This window comes from Mytilus trossulus, chromosome 7 (assembly GCF_036588685.1).
Source record: "Mytilus trossulus isolate FHL-02 chromosome 7, PNRI_Mtr1.1.1.hap1, whole genome shotgun sequence".
NCBI classification, from domain to species: domain Eukaryota; kingdom Metazoa; phylum Mollusca; class Bivalvia; order Mytilida; family Mytilidae; genus Mytilus; species Mytilus trossulus.
In genome coordinates this window covers 45793096-45816262 of record NC_086379.1, presented here as the reverse complement: position 1 = coordinate 45816262, position 23167 = coordinate 45793096, and the positions used below count along the sequence as shown (strand labels likewise).

At 32.1% G+C, this 23167-nt stretch overlaps 2 protein-coding genes across 2 annotated transcripts; one reads left to right on the top strand and one right to left on the bottom strand.

The window, feature by feature from the left end:
- The first annotated feature begins 2367 nt into the window (after window positions 1–2367).
- Window positions 2368–10427, top strand: LOC134725164 (basic salivary proline-rich protein 1-like). The gene is made up of 6 exons (XM_063588767.1): window positions 2368–2819; window positions 5473–5543; window positions 6261–6318; window positions 7458–7681; window positions 8396–8758; window positions 9471–10427. Exons 1-6 carry the CDS (start codon window positions 2484–2486, stop codon window positions 9574–9576), a joined length of 1158 nt encoding a protein of 385 aa, XP_063444837.1. The 5' UTR covers window positions 2368–2483; the 3' UTR covers window positions 9577–10427.
- A 3492-nt stretch (window positions 10428–13919) lies between these two features.
- LOC134725163 (folliculin-like) lies at window positions 13920–22962 on the bottom strand. The gene is made up of 8 exons (XM_063588766.1): window positions 22743–22962; window positions 21825–21968; window positions 20785–21265; window positions 19456–19610; window positions 18452–18565; window positions 17755–17998; window positions 17032–17134; window positions 13920–14786 (listed from the first exon to the last, which is right to left on the bottom strand). The coding sequence occupies exons 1-8, from the start codon at window positions 22932–22934 to the stop codon at window positions 14603–14605; spliced, it is 1617 nt and encodes a 538-aa protein (XP_063444836.1). The 5' UTR covers window positions 22935–22962; the 3' UTR covers window positions 13920–14602.
- Between the last annotated feature and the right edge of the window lie 205 nt (window positions 22963–23167).

Genomic DNA, 23167 nt, shown 5'->3' with positions numbered 1-23167 from the left:
GATTTCTGGTCCAGCTACCATCAATACGTCTAAATGGGGTCTTATGTTAAACCCATGACAACAACATCGCCCTTCACAATTGCATTATTCTGGGTTTTTTTTTGCCTGATCAATTGTGCTGTAAGAACAATATTTACTGGTCTTACGTACATTGAAGTTATCATTTTCAAAATCAATTGCCACCTGTGGGTGATGTAAGAGAAGGAAAGCCATATTTCGGAGAAGGTCGGTAACGATCGAGAATGATTTACACAATCAAGACTTTGATAAATACGGTATCATGCTTTATATGGACTGCTTGTACAAAACCTGACTCATGAAAGGAGCTTACTACCAAATTCACAAGAAGTTCTTATTCTATAATTGAACGTCAGGAATTAAACTGTGGTCTAGATGACTATATTTTCTTACACCAGTCTACCAGATCATTGAACGTTCCGGAGTCATGAAATGATCATAATTTCCGTATTTATCTTTCTTGAGCCGATATTTATCATTCAAGCTAAAACAGAGTTATCTGATGCGCTTGTCTAGTCCTAGGTACATTTGAACATACATACAAAGAATATGCCGTTCTCGGTGTTGCAATATGGGTTTTAGTGAGAACATATGTCCATCTACAATCACGTAATATATCACCCAGAATTCTATAACAAGTCATTTCAATGTGCAATCCACCTCACATGACGATGAACTTATCTTCTCTGTACAAATCAGGCCATTCCCACTGAATAGCCATTACCCAAAGTGGCTGATCTGCCGTTACTATTGATGTTTCTCTCGTATTAACCACATTTTGCGCCTTATCCATCGAATACTTGATCATTGCAACTGAATAGGATGGTTGTTAGAAAGTGGAATCATAGATTTTACACTTTCTTGAACAGCTCTACAAGAGCCTTGATTTTTAGAGTAATGAGATACACTACGATTTATTCAAGTTTGCCCTGGTAGTACATACAAATCGCTCAGTATGTCTATAAATAGTTTGCGTATGCGCAAAATTGTTAAATCATATGTATCATAACCTTAAAAAATATTATCAAACCAAATCATAATATAATTGAGAATCCCAAAACACTTATTTTATAGTAAATAGTTAAAATGTTTTTTTAATGAATTTTGTTACATTTCGCGCATGCGCAAAGCCTGTTTATGTCAAATGTTCATGTCTTGTGAATTCTTACATGTAAGGAAGGTAGCTACCAAACCTGATAGCTGTTTTCACAAAAAGAAGGTAAACGAAAAATATCAAGAAAAAAATCAGTATTTTCAAGCTGAAAAAACTTCCATTTTAGAAAAAGGCCGTGGCCATCTTGAAATTTTTTTTTTTAAATGGCCAGCAGTTGTTTCTTAACAAGTATATATCAATGATGCTTTGTGGTAATTTCCATGCTTGTATCATCATTTGCACAATTCCCTCGATTTTGCCTGCTAATATCTTCCACTATATAAAGTCAGCTTCATATATGAATAAAGGAACAAGTCAACATGAAGAGGAGCATAGTTGGTTCCCATGGGAATGCCGCCTTGTTTTTTTTAACACGCTAGATATCCAAACGAAACAAATATGTTGTCAATCAAGAAATAAAAGTTTTCGGAGATTTTTTTGTTTGAATCGTGCAAAATAACTATGAAATAAGAAAAGGCAAAGACAACATCTCAAGACATTCATTCTGAATATGTTCACATACTATGTTTGCAGATTGAACTGTATTAAAATCACGACTTTAAAGTGCTCTTGAATGCAATTTTTCATATAATAAATATATATATCATGTGTAAGAAAAATAGTTTATCATAGTCGTATTGCCATTCTGATTTCAATCTTCTTATCGTAACGGTCTCATCTCACGGTGAGCGCACTATAGAGCTCCAACTTTGGAAATACAAAAATGTATCTATGGAAGGAAGCATAAAGCATAAAGCATAAAAAATAACAGATTTATTAAAAAATCATTAAAGTCGGTTATACATATCGCAAATTGTCAATTCAACATAAGCTCTGTCAATATTCAAGTTTAATCGACGCATACATAATTATATTAACAAACACAAGACATTTAAATTAAAATAAATCTTCATTTTTCAAATATAATAAGACATTTTCTATATCTATATGAATATATGACAATTGTCAACATATTATTTGTGACTTTTTGTCCTGTGACTTTCTGTCCGCCCCCCCCCTTTTTTTCCCTTCCCCTTTATATCATTTGTTTATTTTTATAGTTAAAACTACAATTTGAAAAATATTCATATTCAAATAGTGTGCGCTGGTCACTTTTATACTGGTTTCTAATAGTGTCATTATCTGTCCTTTACTCTTTCGACACCTGTAAAATCGGAAAGGTAAACCATGTATGCGCATGCCTAAAGGTGAGACAGGTAAATTAGCATTGTGGGCTATGACAAATAGCGGAAGTGTTTTCGAAAGTTGTTTTGAACTATGTAGGACCAGAAAAGACTAAAAACTAAGCAAGATGATAAAGAAAGAACGTGAAATAGACAAGGACACCGTGGTGGCCTACCACGCAAGGGTCCAAAATCAAATAAAGAATGAGCTCAATGGTCTCAACTTGGGCCCAGGTCGCTTTCCAATGTTCCTGGCCGCAATGTTTTTTTTAGGTGGTTTAGTATTGGGTGTAATCGGTGTTTTAGTGATCACCTTACGACATAGACACGTTTATCTCATTAGCTGGAATGACCAGTTCTTGGGACCAGCATTTATTGTCTTTTTTATTTTGTGTGTTGGAATGGGAACCTACATGGTTCTCTTGGCACTAAGAAGAACCAACAAATACAGAAGAGGACTTATTGTAAGTTTACATTAACAAAATTCTTCAAATATTTAAGTAACCATATATATTGCATATATGCATACGTGAGGATTGTACAATGTCCTTTCCTGTCAGGCCTCAAACGGCCGTTCTCTGTCACTGTTTGTGTCAAATTGCTTAAAATTTTGCTGTTATTTAATGAATCCGGGTCCGTACGCCCTGATTCACATTCGCCCTAGTACCTGTTTGCCCAGGGTCCATTCGCCCTGATCATTATTTTTTTCTAATTGTTGTCTAGTGGCATAATTTTAAGTATTTGAACAAAATATGTTGAAGTTTGTTGAAAAATTCACCGAATATTTATATTGCCGCAATCAATTTCATCATTTTCCCTTTGATTGCAGTAGAATACTGGAATACAATGTATTTATCTTTATTGATATTAGTTAACAAAATCAGGCGCGGATTTAGGCGGGGGCGTGGCAGGCGTGCGCCCCCCCTAAAATTTGCAAAGCATGGGTTGACTTCAAGATATTTAAGTATCAGACCAGACCATTCAATCTTTTATAACATTCGAAGTATATAAAACAGTCAGTTTAACAGAATCAACGTGATCACTAATCAACTGACCTACGCTTTATTAAAGTTCTATAAATAATTTCAAAGGATTGGAAGGTGTCATACGCGGCGTTTGATGACAAATGCAATAGGTTTTTAGCAGTTTAAGTATAAACAAATGCTATATTGTATTAGCGGTTTTTATAATCAATTTGTTTGATAATTGAAGTTCTAAAACATCCTTTACTCACTTTTTCATCGTGACACGGTCAAGAAAACAGTCGGCAGGTGAGATTCTTCTATAATATCCGTATTGAAAGATAGAAATACTATTTGAAGCGAAAGGTTAGTTTATTAATTTGTATCTCTGTGTTTATATTTATTTCTCACTTTCAACCTACATACATGTATTTAGCCGAATTCTGTACCGTATTACTGTATGCTTGGGATCCTTAGAAAATAAACATTAAACTCATAACTGCGTAAATGCATCTCAGTCTGATTTTAGTTGTTTGTGGCGAACACAGTAAAGTCTGACACGACCTCCGAAAATCAAAAAAGTAAAAAACAGATAGTATTAAAGGACAATTAAAAATCACTGATAAAAGTAGAACTTTTCGTTTGAAAAATATATTGGTCAGGTGAGCAATTGTTATCTGTCTCGTCTCACTTTGTGTCCGTCTGTCTTAAGGTGGTTTCAGCTTGAAACTTTAATGTTTCGCTAATTTTAACACACAATAGTTCGAGATATCTACATTTCACCCCTTTAGAAGAATATTTCAATAATTTTACCTAAAAAGACCTCCAAAATTTTTTCGCCTCGATCCGCTCGGCGAAAATAAAAATTGGCCCCCCCCTAACTGGAAATCCTGGATCCGCCCCTGAAAATAATTGTATTCAGTCATTCACTAATGTATGCAGTATAACTGAGACTAGTCTCAGAGTATTATAATGAATGAACTTGTAAATCTGTTTTACAGTTCGTACATTTAAAAAAAAATTAATTTCAAGCTGAATATATTATCAAAACAAATTTGTTTTTATAATATTATTAATCCATCAAAAGACAGGTATCACAATAAGCAGTGATCCGAATTATTTTGTCATAAAACAATAAATTAATGATCCTTAACAAGCCATAAACTTTTAGATATTTCCATGTTTCCATAAATTTCAAGAATATATACCATAGAAATATATCTGATTAAGTTTATTCAACTTCAATGCCTGAATATTAATATTTTTAGTAGGGTGAACGGACTCTTAAGTGCGAACTCAGGGCAAACGGACCCAGGGCGAACATGTTACTAGGGCGAACGGTCCCGATACCTTATTTAATAATCAAAATACAGTCTGCAACCAATTTTTTTTATCTTTTAGTCCTAAAACTAAATATAAAAACTTGTCCCTATATGACTTTGTAAAATTTTGACTAGTTAGAATCAAAATTTACTAGTCTGGGGCATCTGAAAGTGGGTAACAGTGCAGACTGAAAATATCCTTTTTGTGAATCTTTAGAGGTCACAAATAACTATCGTTAGCTTCATTTTTGGAAAATATTTAATGCGATGCGCTAAAATCAGTCAATTTTTTATGTTTAAAAGAACATGTTTTTTTTATCATCAAGCACCAAAAACTACTGTCAACGTCATTTTGCAAGATTTTTAAACATAATTTGTCATGAAAGTACCCCCATTACAATTTTAAAAGTCGACAAAATCCCTCATACATTGAATTTCTTCCAGACAATTATCTTCAAACTTTAACAACCAGCTTGAAGCCTCTATAGGTACAATGCACAGTTTGTTTCATTCTAAATGTATTGTGTTATTCCACAGATGTATATATGGGTTTATAAATCTATGTATTGTGTTATTCAGGTGTTATAACACAGATGTATATATGGGTTTATAAATCTATGTATTGTGTTATTCAGGTGTTATAACACAGATGTATATATGGGTTTATAAATCTATGGTTTTTGTAAGTTAGTCCTTTCAAACCTACAGTTGTTGCCAGATTTAATGAGATTTATTTCAAAGATTTATTTCTGTTTTACACACGTGTGCAATGTAAGGTTATGTCTATGGAAATGCTGTGTCCATAAGAAATAAATCATTTTTTTTTCCTTCAGTTTCGACCTATAGGAGATTATGGAGTTGCTGTTACACATAAAAGCAGACTTAATTATGACAATGAAACAAAGTAAGTTTTCTTTACACAAGTATGTACATGTATAAAAGGAGATATAGTGGGTCAAGGTCACTGAGACAATAACACATATAACACATCAACACAATAAAATATTTGTTGATACTCAAATCTTATAAGAATTATTGAGTATTGTAATAAGAGCATTTAATCACAACAATTGGCATGTTAATTCATGTCTGCTGAAATCATTAAGAAAAAAAGACAAATAAAAGTATTATACTAACGGGAATTAAAAAAAATACAACTAAAGATTGAGTAACACAAATCTGCTAATAATACAGTGAATTTGTAAGGATGTTTTTTTATATTGTTTCTTTGAATGAGTTGTATTTTCAACATTCCAGAAAACTATAAACGTATTTACTTTTTTGGTATTAAGCTGCATCTTGCCTTCGAATGACTCCAAATCACCTTTTCACATCAAGCAACAATCTCTTTTAAATTATGACGTCAAAATTTTTAAATTATGATGTCAAAGTTTACCGGACCCTGTGTATCATGTCTATTGTCTCGATTGTGTTTGCAGCAAATAAAGGGTAAACAACATATGCAATATCCGTCACAGGCAATTGTATCTACATGTACTCTGCCATTCTTGCTATGCAATTACACGAATACAGAGTAATATATGGATAATGTTGTGCAAGGTTCAAAATAATGTTATATTTTGAAATTTCATTTTATAATAGACAATTTTTTTCTCTCCAGAGAACAGTTGAAGTCTGGTACAACACCACATGACAGTTTCAAACCATTAGCTACTTATGTAAGTAAAGAAATCTGATCCCAGAGTCCTGATAAAGGTCAAACCATTAGCTACTTATGTAAGTAAAGAAATCTGATCCCGGAGTCCTGATAAAGGTCCTATCCCCCCTCATCTGTAGTATCAGTGTTTTCTACCATTACTAAGGAGCAGGATGTTGCTTTTTAACAATACTTCAGATAAGAGAGAAACTCTACTATACATGAACAAAATTCAACAAATGTATACCATGTATACAGAAAATTAAAAAACATCACATCCAATCAAATCAAATAAGACTTAAAGCAGAAATTTGTGAATGATGACAAAAGCTGATGATAAATGTTACAATACAAAAAGATATAATTTACAATTTTTAAAGAAAAGGAAATAGTGCACTGCATTTTACATGCATATAAGAAAAAAACACAATTTCTTGACAGGGCTATTACACAAAAGTGGCCCTTTTTTTCATGCTCAAATATTTAGAGTACATGTATCTGGTATAAATTTACAAAAGTTTGGGAATGTGAGAAACTATCCAAATACATGTATATATCATTTACTGTGTATCAACTTGCCTTTTCAATGACCAAGTTGAATTTACACATGCAAATACATTAAACTACATGTGTACATGTAATGTATTTTTTTAACCATTAAAACACACCCTTGCTTTATCTTTCAACATACTCATAGCAGTTTGTAATTAAAACTCACAAATAATGTTGATTTCACAATTAATCTCCTGTTATGATCTTTTCTAGGATTTGCCATGTAACTGTAATTGTAATAACTTATGTAAAGCAGGAAATATGATTTAATTGTTGCATGTCAAAAATACTTCTAACAAGATAAATAATAATTTATTTGCATATTCATAAATATAAGAAGAATTGGTATGAGTGCCATTGAGACAACTCTCTATCCAAGTCACAATTAGTAAAAGAAAACCATTATAGGTTAAAATACGGCCTTCAACTCGGAATCTTAGCTTGTAGCACAATGCACCAAACAGCAAGCTACAAAGGGCCCCAAAAATGACTTGCTTTATATACATGTAGTGTAAAGCTGTTCAAATGGGAAAACCAATGGTATAATCTATATAGATAAAGAGAAACACTTATTGAATTAGTATTAGTGTATTTTTTACTCTCTTGTAGACTGCCAAAAATGATAAATATGGAAGACCTCTCAATGATGGTTACGACAATAGAGGATACAAAACTGATCCTCGGGGTCCACCTCCTCAATATTCAGAGAAACCAGATAGGAGAGGTCCACCCAGGAATAGAGAAGAGGATAGATCTAGGGGAGATAGACCAAGAGGTCCACCTGGTGATAGATATAGAGAAGATCGAAATAGACCCTCAGGACCAGATGACAGGTACAAAGGATTTGTTTGGCTAAAAAATTCTCTAAGAAATTTCTTTTTATATCATTTGCTCTAAGAAGTTTGAAACTGTGATGCTAATATGTACATGTATGACATAAGACAAAACTGTCAAAATTTTGTTTTATGAACACATCTTGTAGATTGCAAATACTATTTTATTTTTGGATTATCTCCCCTTATTGAGGATAACCGTGCTATATTTGTTGTAGTATAGATATAAGAAGATTGTGGAATGATTGTCAACGAGATAACTCTCCATCCAAGTTACAATTTGTAAAAGTAAACCATTATTATTATCTTCATTTATTACTCTTTGAAATATTCTTGCTTTTTTTCTCTATGATTTTAATCTGTTCCTTTAATCACATATTTTATTTATCAAATTAAATGGAAATTAAAGGATATTTTTAAGTAAATATCAATGAGAGAATAACCCAACAACATGACTTTGTTAGAAAAAACTAAAGGTCAATATTGGCTCTTATTTACTGTGGTGGATCAAGATATTTTCATAAGGGAGCCCACTGACTGACCAAGAGGGGCCTGCTCTAGTCATGCCTAAGTGATTCTCTAAATATTAATAAATATTCAGGATTCTACAAATTTATCAATCTGTGTATACAGCAATGGATCTAGACTTGATTCCCTGTTTTAAATAAATATTTAGGCTAAAAATAATTTATGGCAATCCCTGACAAATTTCAGACGTAGAGGTCCTCCTGGTGATAGATATGGAGATGACAGAGACAGAAGAGGTCCACCAAGAGGCCCTCCAAGAGGCCCAAGGGATCCCAATGATCCTGATAGAAGAGGACCCCCAAGAGATCCCAATGATCCAGATAGAAGAGGGCCTCCAAGAGACAACAGAGATCCCGATCGAAGAGGACCTCCAAGGGATCCAGAGAGGAGAGGTCCTCCTAGGGGACCACCAAGAGATCCCAGGGATCCAGACAGGAGAAGGGATCCAAGGGATGATGAAAGGAGACGTCAGGAAGATCGGAGGAGATATGATGATGATCGTGACCGGCGTAGACCTGAGAAAGTGGTTGAAGCTGGTGAACCTCTGATGTAAGTTTATATAAATCACAAACATTATACATTACAAACTAGGTGATACAGTTCAAGATTTCTCTTGGTGTCAGGTAATGAATTTTCACAGTGAATGCTGGTCATTTTGTGTGATTCACTTGAAAATATCTCACATTTTTTTATGGTGATTTTTCACAGTGAATGATAGTCACTTTGTGTGATACCCTGAAATATCTATATATTATAATGTATTTTGGAAGTGAATTCTAAGTGATTGCTGTTTACTTTGTGTCATTCACTACGAAATAACTCAGTTTTTGGTGGAGAATTTTCATGCTGCAAAATTTTATGCACATTTTAAATAAGACATGGTCTTTTGCTCGCAATTTAGAGGTAGACACAAGAAATCATGAAGTATGAAAAAAATAATAAAAAACAAATATGTATTACTAGACTAATTTATAATGGTACCAAATACCTTTGGCTTGTTTAATTTTTCATCAAATTATGACTCTTTTAACCAAAAAATTAAAATTTGAAAATTTTTTAACCAAGTTCACAGTGAGTGACGCACTTTACCAGAAAAAAATCATTTTATATATAGCAATTTAACAAACGCTCAATTTGATCATTGATAAGCTTAATATTTCAATGACAAAAGTACAAGATTAAATGTTCAGCTGATTTATACAGAGTTATCTCCCTGTAATGTTATGTACCACCTTAAAGGATATAAAATACTATTTTTCAGAGAAAAGCCTCCATTGCCACAGATAGGACCACGACCTCCAGTACCTCCGACAGATTCTGTGGTGTTCAGTGACAGTGCCGATGTATCTTCAGAGTCAATATTATAGTCAACACATAATTACATATCAAAATAGATCTGCATTATTTTATTTCTCATTTGAACTGTTAAAAAATTCTGATAATTGCAAAATATATAATTTGAGGATCTTTTTGTACAACATTTTTTAAAGTATCAACACTGGAACAATGTTTTTAATGAGATTTTTGAAATAAAAAAGATTTTTTAATTTTTTGTTTTATATCAATTTAAGCATTTTTTTTAAATTTTAGTTTCACCTGCTACTCAAAAGAATATAAGCTGCATTTTACACTAGAAACTTTTGTAATCTAGTTTTATATATTACCATAATAAGATAAACATTCCTACAAACGCACAGGTTGTGATTTTTGTACTTTGTGCCATTCATTTTGTATATAGTCAAATCATTGTATAATCAATTTCATGCATAATTTTTACAACTATGAGCAACCTAGATTTATATTTAGCATTAAAAAAAATCAGTTTAGAAATTTACATACATGTAATATATAAAAGAAATGTGACCAGTATAATCACTGAATTTTCATATAAGGTACCTTTTGTAAATAATACGGTAGTTCATTTTATAATTAATTTCATGAATAATCTCTGATAATTTTTTTAAAACATTTTAATTTGGTTTCACATGTAATTTTGGTGCGATTTTCATTTGATATGGGAAGGTTTTTGTTTTGTTTTTCAAAATTATTTTTACAATTTTTGTTACCTTTGTGTATGACAAAACAAATTTAATTCAGAAATTAAATTGATATGTGCAATTTCCTGATGGTTAAAATTATAAAATTTGATATGAAATAAAAAATATTAGATGTTAAATAGAAATTAAATTTTATACTCTTAATAAATATGTTATAGAAATATTGTTTTTATTTCATTTCCATATGATAGAACATATTGTAGATTTGCAGTTAATGCTGTTGATTTTTTACACAGTTCAATATGTTTTTATTTCACCTTGCTTAATGGGCCAAGTGAGCTTTTGTCATCTCTTGGCATCTGTTGTAACTGTCATTTTCTTCTAACTTTTACAAAAATCTTCCCCTGAAATTACTGTGCAAAAATTAACTAAACTCAACAGAGACTTATGTCATTAAATCTTTCCCTGTGTACAATGTTGGAGATTGTCCTTTGTTAAATATGCACAGACAAATGAGCAACACAGGCTATTTAGAGCCTCTAGTTCTAATTTTAAGAAGGATTTAAAAAACAGTGATAAAGCGAGTTTGAGTTAGTTGTTTTAGAATCTAATTATACCCCCGCTTTAAAAAAGGGGGTATACTGTTTTACCTCTGTCTGTCAGTCCGTCCCATGAAACTTTCGTGACATTTTTCTCAGGAACCACACATCCACCCTTTCTGTAATTTGGTATCAACATTTATATATGTCAGCCATACCGTGTGATGTGTTTTCAGATTCATCACTTGACAACTTCCTGTTTACCCAACACTTGTATGATTTTACACATGATAGCCAAGTTGAAAATTTTCGTCACATTTTTCTCAGGAACTACAATACAAGGATTTCTGAAATTTGGTTTCAGGATTAATATAAGTCAGCTATACTGTGTGATGCGTTTTCAGATTCATCACTCGACAACTTCCTGTTTACCAAACACTTGTATAATTTTACACATAATAGCCAAGTTGAAAATTTTCGTCACATTTTTCTCAGGAACTACAATACAAGGATTTCTGAAATTTGGTTTCAGGATTTATATAAGTCAGCTATACCGTGTGATGTGTTTTCAGATTCATCACTCGACAACTTCCTGTTAACCGAACACTTGCATACTTTTACACTATTAATATTATCCACTTGCGGCGGGGGTATCATCAGTGAGCAGTAGCTCGCAGTTTCACTTGTTCATTCTGAGTAGTACGTTCAAAAGCATGCACCAAAATGTAATGACTTTAATAATGACTACAGCAATGGAAATTCAACTCATGGTGTATTCTTGTTTTCTTTTTTGTGTAATTTGAAATACTGACAGCAACAATAAAGTCCAACAGTGCTGAAAGTGCTTCTAACCACAAGTTAATAAATCTTCTGCTAAATCTTCTCCTACCTGAGTGATTTGAAATTAAAATATGAAGAAACATAATGTAGTGTATATATCAATGAAACAGCAACCCAAAGACTGAACAGGAGTGTACACGCCCAGATGTTATACTCAAGTTTCGAAGCTATTATACTTAACATTTCAAAGATCCATTTAAAGGAAGTCAAGGTCATTGTCATATAAACCCTGCAATACAGATATGTACACTTAACAATTCTGTACACTTAATATAGTTGGCTTACTGCCTATGGTATCTGAGAAAGGGACAATACCTCAAAAATCAACAATGAAAATAAGGTCACAGTCAGTTTAAACCTGTCAGACTGTAATATACCTTTACATAAAATATAGATCACATTTTGCTCACATATCTGAATATCACCAATCACAAACAAAATTGTTGGGCAATGAACCATTTAAATTAGGCCAAGGTCAGGCCGACATGGTCCCCTTACAATCAATCCATACACCAAAAATAGCTGTCCTGTTTTTTTTCTGGAAAAACTTATCACTCAAATATGACATTGGCCAATGAACCATGCAAAGTTATGTTAAGGTCAGACACACTTCCAGAAAAAAATGTACCCCTTTCAATGATTCCATACACATAGTATTTAGAAACTGTCCACATCGTGAAATCTTTGCATTGACCAATGAGACATAAAAATGAGGTCATGCTCAGATGAGACTGCAAGACAATCTTATACATTGTACACTCATCAATATAGTTTACATACTGCTAACAATATATGAGAAACAGACCTTATGAAATCTTGAACATCGATCACTGACCTAGGAGATTAGATCAACTACCAGTATGTTGGATTGTTAGATCACCTTGCAATGTCTCTACAAGATTTGCATTGGTGATGTACAGTAAGTTGTTTGTGACTTTTGATAAAAGTGCAACAGTGAATGCACATACTTGCATGGCTATACATTTATCTGTAAATTTTCAGTACATTTAGATCATTTTTAAAAACATGATATGTTTGCTGTTTCCATGTCAACGGCAGCCATTATGAAAGTTTCAAATTCAAAAGTCTCATTTATACATGCCAGTTTACAATAATATTAAGATTAATTAAGTTTGAAGCATTTCGAAAATATTTGACATTTTTTCAGTTTTCATGGCAACGGTGACAATTTTGGAAATTCTAACTTCAAAAGTCTCATGCAAACTTGACAGTCAACAATCCTATTAAGTTTTATCAATTTTGGAGCTTTTTGACATTTTGATTGGTTCCTATGGCAACAGAGACCATTCCCAAAAGTTAATGGCATATACCACATTGGTTACATGGGAGGGACCATACCATCAAAGTTTCGATCAATTTGACCTACCATTTTAAGAAAGTAAATGCAACTTTAAGGTTTATGAACCATTTTGACCTGTTTTGCATTGTTTCCATGGAAACGGCAGACATTTTTGAAAGTCCAACGCCAAATTCCACATCTGAGAATGTTGCTCATTGTTATGCTAAAGTTTCAAAAAAATTGGAGCATTTTCATATTTTAAAAATTTTTGGTGTTGTGTCCATGGCAACATAGTAGTTCCAATGATTGCCAAAATCATCCAAAACCAGTATATGGCCGGCACCTTCATTGTATTAAAATTTAATGACTCTGAGTTTATATAAAGCATATCCAAATAATTCATTAAAACCAAAAACTGGATTTTTTCACATTTGTTGTGTTTCCAAGGTAAAGGCAAGCTTTTTTTAGTTCCAAAGTTGCACTGCAACTCGAAAGTCAGGGTTCCTTGTTATAGTGAACTATCATTTAGATTGGTTCCTTTGGTTCCAAGAAAGCGGGCGGACAAAATTAGGTGGAAGAAAAATAATAATAGGGAAAAAGAAACAGAGGAATAGCAATATGTCACCCGACATTGTCGATCAGGTGTTGTCGATCAGGTGACATAATAATACAGAAAAAGAAACAGAGGAAAAGCAATATGTCACCCGACATTGTCGATTGGGTGACATAAATACAAATCTTCTTTGTCTGTAGCTGCATCATTAAATATACTTTATACATGTACATAACTTATAATGAATTCTTTTATTTTTGTGAATATGAATTTTAGCGGATTGAGTAAAACAAGCATTTTCTTGGATATTTCATTTACATGGTTTTGACAATCTCTGCATACAAAGCATGTAGGAAGTTTGTAATTTGTTGAGCATTGAATTTAGGTTCACATGTATTCATAAAAACTACAAAAATTGGTTTCAAACAAATGATAATGAACACACAGTATGTCTATTAATAGTTATATGATAAAAAAGACAAAAATTCATAACATTTATTTACAACAATCTATATTGCACAAAATATATAAACTAACAATAATATAAACTGGTTAAATCTTTGTTTTAGTGAGGAGTATCATTGACTTTCTGCTGCTGTTTTATATATTAATATTTTGATAAATATTGTGCCAAAAATGTCTGTTTTTAACATCAGCTGACAATTTCTTTAATGTTAGTAAAGTATGATGATAATGGATGGATGTTTATCAGCAACTAGCAAATTAAATGCATATTCAGAATGAGAATGTGTAAATGTTATATGAATATTAACCTTGCTCTGAACTAAACCTACAGTACACACCAAGATAGTTCACAAGGTAACAGTTTACAGGGAGACATTTCACCCATCACACACACAGACTCATTATTTTGACTCTGAGCCCACCAGTCCTTATTCTTACTTCATAAAGCTGTATGCTTATTAGATAAGCAGCAAATACGTATATTATTTCAATGTCTATTGTTTGTCTTTGACCCAAGCAGGGTTCAAACCCATGACCCTCAGCACTTTTGTGAAGTTTTACACTCCAACCTAGGAGTCTACTCCTATAAGGAAGAAGAGGTGAACACACACTACCACAAGGCCACAGAGAGATATAAAACACGGTTACCATTGCTACCACAAAACATCATCAAAAATGTATTAACAGAGAAGTATGATGTTAGTGTTGAGCTTTAGATGTAGTGAGGATGTGATTCCTGTATGATACACTAAGTCCTGACGTCCAGAATTGGAGTAACGGCTTATCTTCTGCTTTTGCTTCCACCACATGTAACAAATTCTGTGTGTCAACTTCTGAGATACTCCCTCCTGCCTTCGTGAATTTGTATAAAACTTTCACTTTGCTGAAAAAAATGATAGAATTTATTTATTTGAAAAAAAAATATTAATATTTTGCAGTTTTGAGGATATTATTAACTCAGCTCATTAATTTCCTAAAATAAATTAACTTAAAGAGATTAAAAAACTTTTTTCTGTTACATATATAAGTAGTGTTTAAAACCTAAAGGTAGAAAATTTGATTCATGAATTGCATGAGTTGGCAATATAAAACTAGAGGCTCTAAAGAGCCTGTGTCGCTCACCTTGGTCTATGTGAATATTAAACAAAGGAAGCAAATGGATTCATGACAAAATTGTGTTTTGATGATGGTGATGTGTTTGTAAATCTTACTTTACTAAACAGTCTTGCTGCTTACAATTATCTCTATCTATAATGAATTGGCCCAGTAGTATCAGTGGAAATGTTAATAAAAATTTACAAATTTTATGAAAATTGTTAAAAATTGACTATAAAGGAAAATAACTCCTTAGGGGGTCAATTGACCATTTCGGTCATGTTTGACTTATTTGTATATCTTACTTTGCTGAACATAATTGCTGTTTACAGTTTATCTTTATCTATAATAATATTCAAGATAATAACCAAAAACAGCAAAATTTCCTTAAAATTACCTATTCACGGGCAGCAACCCAACAACGGGTTGTCAGATTCATCTGAAAATTGTAGGGCAGATAGATATTGACTTAAAAACAATTTAACCCCTTGTCAGATTTGCTCTAAATGCTTTGGTTTTTGAGTTATAAGCCAAAAACTGCATTTCAGATCTATGTTCTATTTTTAGCCCATGGCCATCTTGGTTGGTTGAACGGGTCACGCCACACATTTTTAAAACTAGATACCCCAAAGATGATTGTTGCCAAGTTTGGATTAATTTGTCCCAGTAGTTTCAGAGGAGAAGATTTTCGTAAAAGATAACTAAGATTTACGAAAAATTGTTAAAAATTGACTATAAAGGGCAATAACTCCTAAAGGGGTCAACTGACCATTTCAGTTATGTTGACTTATTTGTAAATCTTACTTTGTTGAACATTATTGCTGTTTACAGTTTATCTCTATCTATAATAATATTCAAAATAATAACCAAAAACAGCAAAATTTCCTTAAAATTACTAATTCAGGGGCAGCAACCCAACAACGGGTTGTCTGATTCATCTGAAAATTTCAGGGCAGATAGATCTTGACCTGATAAACAATTATACCCCATGTCAGATTTGCTCTAAATGCTTTAGTTTTTGAGTTATAAGCCAAAAACTGCATTTTACCCCTATGTTCTATTTTTAGCCGTGGCGGCAATCTTGGTTGGTTGACCAGGTTACGCCACACATTTTTTAAACTAGATACCCCAATGATGATTGTGGCCAAGTTTGGTTTAATTTGGCCCAGTAGTTACAGAGGAGAAGATTTTTGTAAAAGCTAACGACGACGGACGACGGACGACAACGACGGACCTTTAGGCCAGGTGATCTAAAAAAGTTGAGTACAATGTTATATGCTTATAAACTTCATCTGAATTTAGCTCCAATTGACTGAATTGCTTATTTTTTTATGCAAAATATTTTTTATCCAATCAACAATAGAATTTATTTATTTATTTTTTAACAGAAAATAGCCTACTTTCGTATGAATGGAGCATTTTTTTCAACAATTTTTCACTCATTCCAATCTTTTAAGAGATCAATATACAAGTATGATATGAGTGTGTGATAAAAAAAAAGGTAAGTTGTGAAGTGAATATACTTCAGAAGTTTATGAGCAAAAGGTGGCTGTCACCATAATATTTATCGCATACAATTTCTATAAGTCTGTTGAAACCCAATGAGTTAATGGGAAAAAGAAATATGGTCATCTCTGGACCTCTCCCACTTTGGCTGTAAAATTCTTGCCAATGTTGTGTATTTGTTTGGCTGAGAGAGATATATCAATTATCAATTGACAGTCATAATTATTTTATAATAAGTTAGATGCCAGGTGTAGGGTAAGTGCTACACTTTTGGCACAATAAAGAATCCTAGCAATAACTCTATAAGGGATCCATAAAAGGTCTGTTGCAAGGCAAAATTTCAACCACTATACATCAATAGTTGAAAGGTTGGAATATTGTACAATGTTTTTTTACAAGATTGATTGGTTGTTTGATGTTTTAACGCAATTTTCAAGCGTAATTTTTTTTTTTTTTGGCAGCCAGTTTTTATTGTTGGAGAAAGCCAGTGACATTCTGAGCGTATTTGAATAATTTCTATCTCTTACTTCATCCATTCTTCTTTGAGACAGATCAAACATTGCTCCATCACTCCATTAGAGAATCTTTCGTTCTTAAGAGCATGTTCTATTTTTTGTAAGACAGTCGGTGCTAAAAATAAATATATCAATTATAACCATGAAAATTTCCCTTTTTCAAATATGAAGTACATGTAGTAGAATGACAAAAAAATACACAAACTTCATAACTTCCAAATACATCAACAGCATACAATGCTGTTGCCTGTTCTATGGTTGGATTGTTGTCTCATTGACACATTCCCCATTTCCATTCTAAATTTTACTTTAAATTAATGGACAGGTACGGTATTTAATTAGCAAATCTGTAAGATTGGAATATCAGGAACATATGTTAATTTCCTCAAAACTGTAAAAAAAAAGTGTTTATTTTTTTCGAATGAGTGATGGGACCATTATGATCAAACAGGTTCAACAACAATCAGTATTGGGCAAAAAGAACAAAATTTATAAGTTCAAAAGCAAGTGTTACGATTCCTAATTTATGCGGTGTGTGTTTTCCTCATTGGTGAAGGCCATATGGTGACCTAGGCTATAGTTGTTAACTTCTATGTCACTTGGTCTCTGAAGGAGAGTTGTCAAATGGGTTATTATACATCTTCTTATTTTTACACTTCTAAAACTGATTGACTAGATGCGAAAAGGATTTAATAAGACTATTTTCAAATTTCAAGTCCCTTGTTTAATGTGTACCTTTCTCCAATAATCTTGTAGGACTAGCCATGCTGTATTCAAATTTATCAAAATCATTGTCATTTAAAGGTTTGTCATTTTCATCTTGCAAGTGCATTTCTACCAATAGCACAAACATTTCAGAGGACAAGATGTGACTAGGTAGAGAACTATCAGCTGTTAGGCCAAGGAAATTACATCTGAATGACTCCTGGTAATCAGTACTGTGAAGAATTGGTCGACAGCAACCCTTAGGTACTAGCATCTGAAAATAGTAAATTAAAAAACATTTATGATTTGTTGCTATTTTCTCTTTTGAAATTATTTGGTCTATCATGTAGTATTTATAGGTATTTATATATAATATATATAATTAATTTATAGCTTCATCATACACAAAATTGGTAATTTATTAAGAGATGGTGAAAGGCATCTATACAGATGCTGAATAGCATTTAAGATAGAACAATTTGAGATAGTACCTGAATATTTTTTTCATAGTGTAGTTTAAAAATTGAGAAAGGATATGGGGAATGTGTCAAAGCAACAACAACCCTACCATAGAGCAGACAACAGCTGAAGGCAACCTACTGGGTAAGCAGTTATGGAATCAAACTTAAATTGAAAAGGCCACACATATTTGAAACTTGATCTTTGCACATGTTTTAATGTGATGTTGATTTGTGGTTTTAAACCTGTTTTTGATGTATTCTCTTACCATTAAAGCGTGAAGAATCGACTTGATGGTTTCTTTGTATGAACCACGTATGATAACTTGGTTGCCAATGACAACATGGTGGGTTAGAAGATGAAAGTTACCTTCACCTAGAACCTGTAAAAAAAATGTTTATTCTGGAATTGTAATTATATAAAAAAAAATATACTTTTTTTAAAATCTAGATTATATAATTTAGACTGGTTACCTAGTCTGTGGTAGAACACTCTGGTTTTGGTCAAGTTAGAGCAAATAAAAGAAAAACAATTAAGCTAACAAACGTTTCAATTAAGCATAAAAAGTTAACTTTTCCAAATCATTTTGTCATGTATAGAAAACATAAACAGTAAATTTCCCCCCCAAATTGGACTGATTGCAAGGTTGATTTTACTTCTGTTAGTTGCTCTAACTGGACTGAGTACCAGAATGTCTGATCAGTATAACAAGGATGGTAATTGTTAAAATGATATTTTTTTGATTTTTATGCATCTGAAAAATTTACACCTGCTATCTCTACATGTGAATTTGGTTTGAAGTTTAATTCATAACATGAGATAAATTGTTGCTTTTCCATTAAGAGTGATTTTCAATAAATTAGAATATCTCAAAATTAAAGATTTACCCTTACCCAAAGACTCGTCAGATTTTCCTAATACCGTATAGCGGGTTATTTTCGCGGGGTGTAAATTTTCGCTTATTTTCGCGGATAGAACAAAATCGCCAAAATAAATTCCACCAATTTAAAAGTGTACATGCAAAGGTAATGTTAAAAATGTTGAAACCGCCAAAAGAATAACCACCAAAATATTTCGCATACCTTTTTCAATGAAAAGCGCGAAATTTTACACCCGCGAAAATAACCCGCTATACGGTATTAGGATTAAAACATAATCTAATCTTTGAATTTCATTACATGTATTAAACATTTCACTTATAAACAAATTAAAAGTACCATAATATTGAGTAATGTCTACAAACTGTGTTTTAAGCTTTTCAGATATACAAACCTTTAGCAATAGTCTTAAGTTATGTATATTATCTAGATCAGATGGTGGAGTGTCTATATCAGCAATCTCCTTGTCCTCTGCTGACGGAGTTGTCTCCCCATCACTAACTTCATTAGCTGGCTTGGTAAATAATTTTATGAAACCCTCTTCTGTCTCTAAACAAAATAAAAAAAACTTTTAGTGTATATTTTAAACACAAGAAAAAAATGTGAGATAGTGCTATAAATCAAAAATGTCAAATGTCAAAAGATGAGGAAACTTTGAACTCAATAAACTAGTTAAATGCTGTAACATTTCATATGCCGGTCTCAAGCCAGGAACATTGTCATTTGTGGTATACTTATATTAAGCAATGTATGCATGTGATTATGGAACTTCTTAACTGTGTGCACCTGCTAACATGTTTAACCCAGACAACATTCTGTATGTGTCTGTCCCAAGTCAGGAGCCTGAAATTCATTGTTTATGTTGGTTGCTGTGTTTCATATCTTTTTTTAACAGAACTAAGGCAGTTAGTTTTCTTCTTTGAATTGTTTTACATTTGTCATTTCTGGTCCTTTTAAAGCTGACAATGGGGTATGGGCTTTGCTCATTGTTGAAGGCTGTTCAGTGACCTAAAGTTGTTTATTTCTGTGTCAATTTGGGTTATCTTTGAAAGATGTCTCATTGGCAAGGATACCCCATTTATTTTTTTAGATGTATAAATATTTAATACAATAAGTTTAATGATTATGTTGGTTGTAAAATGGCAAACATAACTAGTGCAATATAAGGCAACATTATTAATTTTCACATAATTTTCCAATGCTTTGAATGATCTTGTAAACTATCTTAAGTATTCTAATAGTGGTCTATTTAGAAAGTCCATGATTCTAAGAAAAGTGAACTTGTTAAATGTATAGTCTGTATTCTATCTTTGTGATACAAATTTATTGATAATTTTGCTTATATTTCATTCATATAGATATAGGAAGATGTGATATGAGTGCCAATGAGACAACTCTCCATCCAAATAACAATTTATAAAAGTAAACCATTTTAGGTCAATGTACGGCCTTCAACACGGAGCCTTGGCTCATAACATACAACAAGCTATAAAGGGCTTATAATAAAATATAAATAAAAACAATTAAGATTGTTTTGAGTGATTTTAACCAATAATAACGTTTTGGTGTGTCTTAGCTTTTCAAAATATTACCCAAAATGCATTAAATTCTGAATTGCAAAATAACAGAATAAAATTGAGAATGGAAATGGGGAATGTGTCAAAGAGACAACAACCCGACCAAAATAAAAAACAACAGCAGAAGGTCACCAACAGGTCTTCACCTTCTTGCTTCTCCATGTCAATGATAGAATCTTCAGTTGGTGGTCCTTCAAGCAATGTCTCTGTAATTCTGTTACTGCATGCTTTTAATATCCAAACAAATGCCACATGTAAAATTTTAAAAATATTTTTATCTTTAGTCAGTTCTGTTATTGATCTAGCTGGGTTATTACCTCCCCTTTGCTGGAGGAAATTTCCTGCCATGCTTGACTTTAAACGAACCGCACGTTGTGGACATTTCGATTGTTCTGATTCATACACTTTTCCTGCTTTTTCTTGTAAATTTTCTATCAAAAGTTTTAAATGTGGAACAAGAAATGGCCAGGAATTCAGTAAATAAATTTTATCCATCATCATTACAATAATACTATATTTCCGTTGGAAACCACGAGCAAGATTGTCCTTCAACTGAAAAGTATAGCTTAGTACATGTCCTTGTTGATCATTGCCGAAGAAAATAGCTCCTTCATTACCAGGACAAACCTTTAATGGAAAGAAAAGAAAAAAAAATCAGTCATGCTAAAATGGAATCAAAAATTAATACATTACACCTTTTATTCTTGAAGAATTATCTTTTTAAGTAATTGCAAAACTTTATTTTTTTTATAGAAATAATAAAAATATCATATTTCAGATATTTAGTGATAATTATATCCAGAAACATTTTATTACTAGACTTCAGTTGAAACATTGAACTTAATAACTTAGGAGCCAAATATGACCCATACCAAACTTATTTGTTTTTATAATAATTTCAGGTTAAAGATAAAACTGTGAAATCATCCCTTCCCATAAATGACATATTAGGAAAGATCAGTATCTGGGACAACAAAAAACAAAATTGTCAAAGTGCTACAGTTGTATCCAATGAAAATTTTCCTATAAAGTGTGTATGAATTTTTTTTAAATTTTCATATTTTGGTAAATATTTTGTCAATTTAAAAAAAAGCAAAAGAGCCAAATCAATTTTAAATATGGTGTTTAGTACCACCTTTTATAAAAGTGGATAATATTTGTAACAACCAGGAACAACAACTCTTACCTCACCACTAAGACTCCTCAAGCATGCATTTCTCACGAGGCTGTAAATCTCTGGCTGTGTAGGGTTAGGGTATTTACTGCTTATATAACTGATAGGAGCATCATTATCATGGCTAACAAATCCAGTTTTAACTGAATAACAACCCTGGAAAATAACAGAATTTTAAAAGAATGAATAAAAGTACATTCATAAGGAATCTAATTTTGCAGAAGAAACAAAGCATGATAAAAACTCTTAAAAATGTTTTATGCAAAAATTATTACTTTATGGTACAAGATTTGATCATTGTTGATGGGCATATGGTGACCTATATATATAGTTGTTAACATCCTTATCCTTTTGATTATGGTTGGAAATTGTCTCTTTCGCAACCATACCATGTACATCTACTTACTGTAAATTCAGAAATTAATGCAAGGTTTTAATTATTGCGAAAAATGCGACAGAGTTGAAAACACTATAATTTAAATGCGCATTTTGAAATATTTTATATGATTTAAACAGGGTTTTTCTCAAAATCGTAAAAAAATAAAATTGTAATTAAGTCTAAAATAACAAAATCGCAATAATAAATTCACGCAATAATTTCTGAATTTACAGTATTCTAATTTTAAAGAAATCATATAATCAAAACAAAAATGGTACCCTGTCTATTTTACCTGGTATTTGATCATGTTGATTATACAACTTTTGGCTATCAATGAGACATTTCTTCACAAGAGACTTATAACATGTATAACTAATTATCATTTTCTAAACCTTTTCATGTAAGTGTGGTTTTATGAGATGCATTTTCTTTAGATATGTACATTTTTTTAACTTGCAAGAGAATTTTCACAGTTTTTTCTAACTTCAAAATTATTTGTTAGTTATTTAATCAACAGCTTTTTAACTTCTGTGAAAATTGAAAATATTTACCTCACATGTATGTTCAGACTTTGATGATACTGGTGAATCCCCAGATGGTGATCTCACTCGATTGGATAATAACGCTGCAGCCTCCTCGTGTGATAATTCTGCTTGCTCCTTTGGATGTGTAGGTTGTGTACAGAACATAACCTGTGGGCCATGTCCTTCACAGAAGTGACAAAGTGCTATGATAGCATTCATAATAATTGAATAAATCTTTCAGTTCTGAGGACAAAAGAGTATTAGAATTTATTCTATGTCAACGTACATATTTATATGTTTCAATACTTGAGGATACGTTTGCATTTATGTACTTTTTCAAATACTGATAAATTGAGAACAACTCTTAAGTAAACTGCAACTTTATTAGTCAACATATTTCAACTTCTTTTGGTCATGATGACCCCAATCTTAAACAAACAATGTTGTCCTTC